Here is a 10,224-nt window from a genome sequence, read left to right on the forward strand (position 1 = left end):
TTCCATAAGGTGTATTTTTACCTGTTTTTTAAATCTGATTCTACTGCTTGCATCAGTTACCTGATGTGGAATAGAGTTCCATGTAGTCATGGCTCTATGTAGTACTGTGTGCCTCCCATAGTCTGTTCTGGACTTGGGGACTGTGAAGAGACCTCTGGTGGCATGTCTTCTGGGGTATGCATGGGTGTCCGAGCTGTGTGATAGTAGTTTAAACAGACAGCTCAGTACATTCAGCTTGTCAACACCTCTTACAAAAACAAGCAGTGATGAAGTCAATCTCTCCTCCACTCTGAGCCAGGAGAGACTGACATGAATATCATTCATGTTAGCTCTCCGTGTACTTTTAAGGGCCAGCCGTGCTGCCCTGTTCTGAGCCAATTGTAATTTTCCTAAGTCCCTCTTTGTGGCACCTGACCACATGACTGAACAGTAGTCCAGGTGCGACAAAACTAGGGCCTGTAGGACCTGCCTTGTTGATAGTGCTGTTAAGAAGGTAGAGCAGCGCTTTATTATGGACAGTCAGTATGTTTTGACCATGACAGTTTACAATCCAGGGTTACTCCAAGCAGTTTAGTCACCTCAACATCCACATTATTTATTACAAGATTTAGTTGAGGTTTAGGGTTTAGTGAATGATTTGTCCCAAATACAATGCTTTTAGTTTTAGAAATATTTAGGACTAACTTATTCCTTTCCACCCATTCTGAAACTAACTGCAGCTCTTTGTTTATTTTTTTATTTTTTATTTTTTATTTTTTAGTCATTTAGCAGACGCTCTTATCCAGAGCGACTTACAGGAGCAATTAGGATTAAGTGCCTTGCTCAAGGGCACATCGACAGATTTTTCACCTAGTTGGCTCGGGATTAGAACCAGGGACCTTTCGGTTACTGGCACAACGCTCTTACCCACTAAGCTACCTGCCGCCCCGTTAAGTGTTAAGTGTTGCTGTCATTTCAGTCGCTGTAGTAGCTGACGTGTATAGTGTTGAGTCATCCGCATACATAGACACACTGGCTTTACTCAAAGCCAGTGGCATGTCATTAGTAAAGATGGAAAAAAGTAAGGGGCCTAGACAGCTGCCCTGGGGAATTCCTGATTCTACCTGGATTATGTTGGAGAGGCTTCCATTAAAGAACACCCTCTGTGTTCTGTTAGACAGGTAACTCTTTATCCACAATATAGCTGGGGGTGTAAAGCCATAACACATACGCTTTTCCAGAAGCAGACTATGATCGATAATGTGAAAAGCCGCACTGAAGTTTAACAAAACAGCCCCCACAATATTTTGATCATCAATTTCTCATAAGTCATTTGCTGTGCTTGTTGAATGCCCTTCCCTATAAGCGTGCTGAAAGTCTGTTGTCAATTTGTTTACTGTAAAATAGCATTGTATCTGGTCAAACACCATTTTTCCAAAAGTTTACTGGTAACAGGCTAATTGGTCGGCTATTTGAGCCAGTAAAGGGGGCTTTATTATTCTTAGGTAGTGGAATGACTTTAGCTTCCCTCCAAGCCTGAGGGAACACACTCTAGTATGATTAAATTGAAGATATGGCAAATAGGAGTGGCAAAATAAATTGTCTATTATCCTCAGTAATTTTCCATCCAAGTTGTCAGACCCCAGTGGCTTGTCATTGTTGATAGACAATAATGTTTTCACCTCTTCCACACTGACTTAACGGAATTCAAAAGTACAATGCTTGTCTTTCATAATTTGGTCAGATATACTTGGATGTGTAGTGTCAGTGTTTGTTGCTCCAAAGCTTTTTACTGTCATTCTTTATATCATTTATTTTTGTTTCATAGTAAGTGTTGCTACTACCAACCCTCATAGTATAACTACCTAGGTCATTCATTATACTGTAACTAGTAACTACCTAGGTCATTCATTATACTGTAACTAGTAGCTAGTAACTACCTAGGTCATTCATTATACTGTAACTAGTAACTAGTAACTACCTAGGTTATTCATTCCCATTCTGCTCTCTGCACCTTGTGGTTGATGTGTTTAGCTTCATGGTTGTTTTCTGTCCCCCCTTTCATCCCCTCCCTGTCCACCATCCCTCCCCTCCTCTCCCTTCCCTGTGTGTTGGCTGTGCCGCTGACTGGCATGCCTCCCCCGGCCCACCCCCCTCCCACCTCTGTGCTGTGGTTGGTCCACTCTATCTCCACCAATCAGAAGCCTCCTCAGTCTGGCCTTCGCCGCTGGTCCATTCATGACTGCCCGGTATTTGGCTTTCACGCCCTCCTTCCGTCCATCCCTCTCTCCGCCTCTCTCTCTCCGCCTCTCTCTCCTCCTCGCCTCTCTCTCCGCCTCTCTCTCCGCCTCTCTCCTCTCTGTACCCTGCATGATGTCACTAAGTCACTATAACCTGCATGGATAACCATGTTTTATCATCTCTCTCTCTCTGTTTCTCTCTCTCTCTCTCTCTCTCTCTCTCTCTCTCTCTCTCTCTCTCTCTCTCTCTCTCTCTCTCTCTCTCTCTCTCTGTAACTTCAATGGTGGCAAATGCTTTTAGTAACAAATGCTTAACACTTCAGGTAAGGTTGTGTGATTGCTGGCAACAACATCAACAGCTGGGAGGAGGTGTAGAGTCTACACCAGACCTGGGATCAGATATCCTGACAGCAGGGAGGAGGTCTAGTCTACACCAGACCTGGGATCAGATATCCTGACAGCAGGGAGGAGGTCTAGTCTACACCAGACCTGCGATCAGATATCCTGACAGCAGGGAGGAGGTCTAGAGTCTACACCAGACCTGGGATCAGATATCCTGACAGCAGGGAGGAGGTCTAGAGTCTACACCAGACCTGGGATCAGATATCCTGACAGCAGGGAGGAGGTCTAGAGTCTACACCAGACCTGGGATCAGATATCCTGACAGCAGGGAGGAGGTCTAGTCTACACCAGACCTGGGATCAGATATCCTGACAGCAGGGAGGATTTCTAGAGTCTACACCAGACCTGTGTTCAAATACTATTTTAAATCTTTCAAATACTTTGAGCGTTTGCTCTAGCCTGTCTGGAGTCTCAGATGGGCGGGGTTTGCCATTTTGGGACTATTTTATTGGTCCATTTAGCCAGGCGCGCTCAATCACACACATATAAAGTACATTACATTATTTTGAATACTGTTTGAACCCGGGTGGGGTCTCACTACAACACCAGGGTCCCTATAGCCCTGAACTATGTTCAGTTCTGTGATTTTGTGTCTTTTTCCTGTCTGTCAGAAATCTCGTCGGTTCAAGACAAAGCGTGAGGGAGCAGACTACGGTAACAGACCCATAAAGCTGGCGGGGAAAGTCATCATCCAGGGGATCTCCTGTCTGCTGCCCGTTCACAAAGCCCTGGGGGAGACATACATGTGAGTTCCTGACCATAACCCTAACCCTGGGGGAGACTAACGTGAGTTCCTGACCATAACCCTAACCCTGGGGGAGACTAACGTGAGTTCCTGACCATAACCCTAACCCTGGGGGAGACTAACGTGAGTTCCTGACCATAACCCTAACCCTGGGGGAGACTAACGTGAGTTCCTGACCATAACCCTAACCCTGGGGGGAGACTAACGTGAGTTCCTGACCATAACCCTAACCCTGGGGGAGACTAACGTGAGTTCCTGACCATAACCCTAACCCTGGGGGAGACTAACGTGAGTTCCTAACCATAACCCTAACCCTGGGGGAGACTAACGTGAGTTCCTGACCATAACCCTAACCCTAGGGGAGACTAACGTGAGTTCCTGACCATAACCCTAACCCTGGGGGAGACTAACGTCAGTTCCTGACCATAACCCTAACCCTGGGGGAGACTAACGTGAGTTCCTGACCATAACCCTAACCCTGGGGGGAGACTAACGTGAGTTCCTGACCATAACCCTAACCCTGGGGGAGACTAACGTGAGTTCCTGACCATAACCCTAACTCCTGGGGAGACTAACGTGAGTTCCTAACCATAACCCTAACCCTGGGGGAGACTAACGTGAGTTCCTGACCATAACCCTAACCCTGGGGAGACTAACGTGAGTTCCTGACCATAACCCTAACCCTGGGGGAGACTAACGTGAGTTCCTGACCATAACCCTAACCCTGGGGGAGACTAACGTGAGTTCCTGACCATAACCCTAACCCTGGGGGAGACTAACGTGAGTTCCTGACCATAACCCTAACCCTGGGGGAGACTAACGTGAGTTCCTGACCATAACCCTAACCCTGGGGGAGACTAACGTGAGTTCCTGACCATAACCCTAACCCTGGGGGAGACTAACGTGAGTTCCTGACCATAACCCTAACCCTGGGGGAGACTAACGTGAGTTCCTGACCATAACCCTAACCCTGGGGGAGACATACATGTGAGTTCCTGACCATAACCCTAACCCTGGGGGAGACTAACGTGAGTTCCTGACCCTAACCCTAACCCTGGGGGAGACTAACGTGAGTTCCTGACCATAACCCTAACCCTGGGGGAGACTAACGTGAGTTCCTGACCATAACCCTAACCCTGGGGGAGACTAACGTGAGTTCCTGACCATAACCCTAACCCTGGGGGAGACTAACGTGAGTTCCTGACCATAACCCTAACCCTGGGGGAGACTAACGTGAGTTCCTGACCATAACCCTAACCCTGGGGGAGACTAACGTGAGTTCCTGACCATAACCCTAACCCTGGGGGAGACTAACGTGAGTTCCTAACCATAACCCTAACCCTGGGGGAGACTAACGTGAGTTCCTGACCATAACCCTAACCCTGGGGGAGACTAACGTGAGTTCCTGACCATAACCCTAACCCTGGGGGAGACTAACGTGAGTTCCTGACCATAACCCTAACCCTGGGGGAGACTAACGTGAGTTCCTGACCATAACCCTAACCCTGGGGGAAACATACATGTGAGTTCCTAACCATAACCCTAACCCTGGGGGAGACTAACGTGAGTTCCTAACCATAACCCTAACCCTGGGGGAGACTAACGTGAGTTCCTGACCATAACCCTAACCCTGGGGGAGACTAACGTGAGTTCCTAACCATAACCCTAACCCTGGGGGAGACTAACGTGAGTTCCTGACCATAACCCTAACCCTGGGGGAGAATAACGTGAGTTCCTGACCATAACCCTAACCCTGGGGGAGACTAACGTGAGTTCCTGACCATAACCCTAACCCTGGGGGAGACTAACGTGAGTTCCTGACCATAACCCTAACCCTGGGGGAGACTAACGTGAGTTCCTGACCCTAACCCTAACCCTGGGGGAGACTAACGTGAGTTCCTGACCATAACCCTAACCCTGGGGGAGACTAACGTGAGTTCCTGACCATAACCCTAACCCTGGGGGAGACTAACGTGAGTTCCTGACCATAACCCTAACCCTGGGGGAGACTAACGTGAGTTCCTGACCCTAACCCTAACCCTGGGGGAGACTAACGTGAGTTCCTGACCCTAACCCTAACCCTGGGGGAGACTAACGTGAGTTCCTGACCATAACCCTAACCCTGGGGAGACTAACGTGAGTTCCTGACCATAACCCTAACCCTGGGGGAGACTAACGTGAGTTCCTGACCATAACCCTAACCCTGGGGGAGACATACATGTGAGTTCCTGACCATAACCCTAACCCTGGGGGAGACTAACGTGAGTTCCTGACCATAACCCTAACCCTGGGGGAGACATACATGTGAGTTCCTGACCATAACCCTAACCCTGGGGGAGACTAACGTGAGTTCCTGACCATAACCCTAACCCTGGGGGAGACTAACGTGAGTTCCTGACCATAACCCTAACCCTGGGGGAGACTAACATGAGTTCCTGACCATAACCCTAACCCTGGGGGAGACTAACGTGAGTTCCTGACCATAACCCTAACCCTGGGGGAGACTAACGTGAGTTCCTGACCATAACCCTAACCCTGGGGGAGACTAACGTGAGTTCCTAACCATAACCCTAACCCTGGGGGAGACTAACGTGAGTTCCTGACCATAACCCTAACCCTAGGGGAGACTAACGTGAGTTCCTGACCATAACCCTAACCCTGGGGGAGACTAACATGTAGGTTATTTTGAGACTACTGAATATGAGCCTCCTTAAAGATTTCAATGTATGTTGCTGTACTAGGCTGTGCCTGACTCAAGACATCTTAATATTATAATATAATGCTTTACCCAACATTTCTTGAAACATCTGTAATGTGTTGTCTGTTCCTCCCTCTGCAGTCTGAATGTGAATGACATACAGGACACGTGTCAGAAGAATGCAGCAGCAGCTCTGGTGGTGGGGCGCAGAGACATGGCTAAGGTAGGTCTGATCAGAGACATGGCTAAGGTAGGTCTGATCAGAGACATGGCTAAGGTAGGTCTGATCAGAGACATGGCTAAGGTAGGTCTGATCAGAGAGACAGAGACATGGCTAAGGTAGGTCTGATCAGAGAGACAGAGACATGGCTAAGGTAGGTCTGATCAGAGACATGGCTAAGGTAGGTCTGATCAGAGACAGAGACATGACTAAGGTAGGTCTGATCAGAGACAGAGACATGGCTAAGGTAGGTCTGATCAGAGAGACAGAGACATGGCTAAGGTAGGTCTGATCAGAGAGACAGAGACATGGCTAAGGTAGGTCTGATCAGAGACATGGCTAAGGTAGGTCTGATCAGAGAGACAGAGACATGGCTAAGGTAGGTCTGATCAGAGACATGGCTAAGGTAGGTCTGATCAGAGAGACAGAGACATGGCTAAGGTAGGTCTGATCAGAGACATGGCTAAGGTAGGTCTGATCAGAGAGACAGAGACATGGCTAAGGTAGGTCTGATCAGAGAGACAGAGACATGGCTAAGGTAGGTCTGATCAGAGAGACAGAGACATGGCTAAGGTAGGTCTGATCAGAGAGACAGAGACATGGCTAAGGTAGGTCTGATCAGAGAGACAGAGACATGGCTAAGGTAGGTCTGATCAGAGAGACAGAGACATGGCTAAGGTAGGTCTGATCAGAGACAGAGACATGGCTAAGGTAGGTCTGATCAGAGAGACAGAGACATGGCTAAGGTAGGTCTGATCAGAGACAGAGACATGGCTAAGGTAGGTCTGATCAGAGAGACAGAGACATGGCTAAGGTAGGTCTGATCAGAGACAGAGACATGGCTAAGGTAGGTCTGATCAGAGAGACAGAGACATGGCTAAGGTAGGTCTGATCAGAGACAGAGACATGGCTAAGGTAGGTCTGATCAGAGAGACAGAGACATGGCTAAGGTAGGTCTGATCAGAGAGACAGAGACATGGCTAAGGTAGGTCTGATCAGAGAGACAGAGACATGACTAAGGTAGGTCTGATCAGAGAGACAGAGACATGGCTAAGGTAGGTCTGATCAGAGAGACAGAGACATGGCTAAGGTAGGTCTGATCAGAGAGACAGAGACATGGCTAAGGTAGGTCTGATCAGAGACAGAGACATGGCTAAGGTAGGTCTGATCAGAGAGACAGAGACATGGCTAAGGTAGGTCTGATCAGAGACATGGCTAAGGTAGGTCTGATCAGAGAGACAGAGACATGGCTAAGGTAGGTCTGATCAGAGACATGGCTAAGGTAGGTCTGATCAGAGACATGGCTAAGGTAGGTCTGATCAGAGAGACAGAGACATGGCTAAGGTAGGTCTGATCAGAGAGACAGAGACATGGCTAAGGTAGGTCTGATCAGAGAGACAGAGACATGGCTAAGGTAGGTCTGATCAGAGAGACAGAGACATGGCTAAGGTAGGTCTGATCAGAGAGACAGAGACATGGCTAAGGTAGGTCTGATCAGAGAGACAGAGACATGGCTAAGGTAGGTCTGATCAAGAGACATGGCTAAGGTAGGTCTGATCAGAGAGACAGAGACATGACTAAGGTAGGTCTGATCAGAGACATGGCTAAGGTAGGTCTGATCAGAGAGACAGAGACATGACTAAGGTAGGTCTGATCAGAGAGACAGAGACATGGCTAAGGTAGGTCTGATCAGAGAGACAGAGACATGGCTAAGGTAGGTCTGATCAGAGACATGGCTAAGGTAGGTCTGATCAGAGACATGGCTAAGGTAGGTCTGATCGAGAGACAAGACGGCTAAGGTAGGTCTGATCAGAGACATGGCTAAGGTAGGTCTGATCAAGAGACAGAGACATGGCTAAGGTAGGTCTGATCAGAGAGACAGAGACATGACTAAGGTAGGTCTGATCAGAGAGACAGAGACATGACTAAGGTAGGTCTGATCGAGCAGAGACATGGCTAAGGTAGGTCTGATCAGAGACATGGCTAAGGTAGGTCTGATCAGAGACAGAGACATGGCTAAGGTAGGTCTGATCAGAGAGACAGAGACATGGCTAAGGTAGGTCTGATCAGAGACGACATGGCTAAGGTAGGTCTGATCAGAGAGACAGAGACATGGCTAAGGTAGGTCTGATCAGAGAGACAGAGACATGGCTAAGGTAGGTCTGATCAGAGAGACAGAGACATGGCTAAGGTAGGTCTGATCAGAGACATGGCTAAGGTAGGTCTGATCAGAGAGACAGAGACATGACTAAGGTAGGTCTGATCAGAGACATGGCTAAGGTAGGTCTGATCAGAGAGACAGAGACATGACTAAGGTAGGTCTGATCAGAGAGACAGAGACATGGCTAAGGTAGGTCTGATCAGAGAGACAGAGACATGACTAAGGTAGGTCTGATCAGAGACATGGCTAAGGTAGGTCTGATCAGAGAGACAGAGACATGGCTAAGGTAGGTCTGATCAGAGACATGGCTAAGGTAGGTCTGATCAGAGAGACAGAGACATGGCTAAGGTAGGTCTGATCAGAGAGACAGAGACATGGCTAAGGTAGGTCTGATCAGAGACATGGCTAAGGTAGGTCTGATCAGAGACATGGCTAAGGTAGGTCTGATCAGAGAGACAGAGACATGGCTAAGGTAGGTCTGATCAGAGACATGGCTAAGGTAGGTCTGATCAGAGAGACAGAGACATGACTAAGGTAGGTCTGATCAGAGACATGGCTAAGGTAGGTCTGATCAGAGAGACAGAGACATGGCTAAGGTAGGTCTGATCAGAGACATGGCTAAGGTAGGTCTGATCAGAGAGACAGAGACATGGCTAAGGTAGGTCTGATCAGAGAGACAGAGACATGGCTAAGGTAGGTCTGATCAGAGAGACAGAGACATGGCTAAGGTAGGTCTGATCAGAGGCAGAGACATGAGCTAAGGTAGGTCTGATCAGAGAGACAGAGACATGGCTAAGGTAGGTCTGATCAGAGAGACAGAGACATGGCTAAGGTAGGTCTGATGGACAGAGACATGGCTAAGGTAGGTCTGATCAGAGAGACAGAGACATGGCTAAGGTAGGTCTGATCAGAGAGACAGAGACATGGCTAAGGTAGGTCTGATCAGAGACATGGCTAAGGTAGGTCTGATGACAGAGACATGGCTAAGGTAGGTCTGATCAGAGAGACAGAGACATGACTAAGGTAGGTCTGATCGCAGAGACATGGCTAAGGTAGGTCTGATCAGAGAGACAGAGACATGGCTAAGGTAGGTCTGATCAGAGACATGGCTAAGGTAGGTCTGATCAGAGAGACAGAGACATGGCTAAGGTAGGTCTGATCAGAGAGACAGAGACATGGCTAAGGTAGGTCTGATCAGAGACATGGCTAAGGTAGGTCTGATCAGAGAGACAGAGACATGACTAAGGTAGGTCTGATAGAGAGCAGAGACATGGCTAAGGTAGGTCTGATCAGAGAGACAGAGACATGGCTAAGGTAGGTCTGATCAGAGACATGGCTAAGGTAGGTCTGATCAGAGAGACAGAGACATGGCTAAGGTAGGTCTGATCAGAGAGACAGAGACATGGCTAAGGTAGGTCTGATCAGAGACATGGCTAAGGTAGGTCTGATCAGAGAGACAGAGACATGGCTAAGGTAGGTCTGATCAGAGAGACAGAGACATGGCTAAGGTAGGTCTGATCAGAGAGACAGAGACATGGCTAAGGTAGGTCTGATCAGAGAGACAGAGACATGGCTAAGGTAGGTCTGATCAGAGACAGAGACATGGCTAAGGTAGGTCTGATCAGAGAGACAGAGACATGGCTAAGGTAGGTCTGATCAGAGAGACAGAGACATGGCTAAGGTAGGTCTGATCAGAGAGACAGAGACATGGCTAAGGTAGGTCTGATCAGAGAGACAGAGACATGGCTAAGGTAGGTCTGATCAGAGAGACATGGCTAA

General features: G+C 48.2%; 1 protein-coding gene across 1 annotated transcript in view; it reads left to right on the plus strand.

Moving 5' to 3' along the window:
• The window catches only part of LOC121562383 (GATOR complex protein WDR59-like), a gene marked incomplete at both ends in the record, with an annotated part of 26,174 nt that extends 19,887 nt beyond the window's left edge, over positions 1 to 6,287 (plus strand). The window contains 3 exons of the mRNA XM_045220440.1: positions 2,181 to 2,228; positions 3,233 to 3,366; positions 6,206 to 6,287. Of these exons, the coding sequence (XP_045076375.1) occupies positions 2,181 to 2,228; positions 3,233 to 3,366; positions 6,206 to 6,287 (264 nt within the window). The remainder of the gene's footprint in view (positions 1 to 2,180; positions 2,229 to 3,232; positions 3,367 to 6,205) is intronic.
• Positions 6,288 to 10,224: the final 3,937 nt, after the last annotated feature.

This window comes from Coregonus clupeaformis, unplaced genomic scaffold, assembly GCF_020615455.1.
Source record: "Coregonus clupeaformis isolate EN_2021a unplaced genomic scaffold, ASM2061545v1 scaf3839, whole genome shotgun sequence".
NCBI lineage: Eukaryota > Metazoa > Chordata > Actinopteri > Salmoniformes > Salmonidae > Coregonus > Coregonus clupeaformis.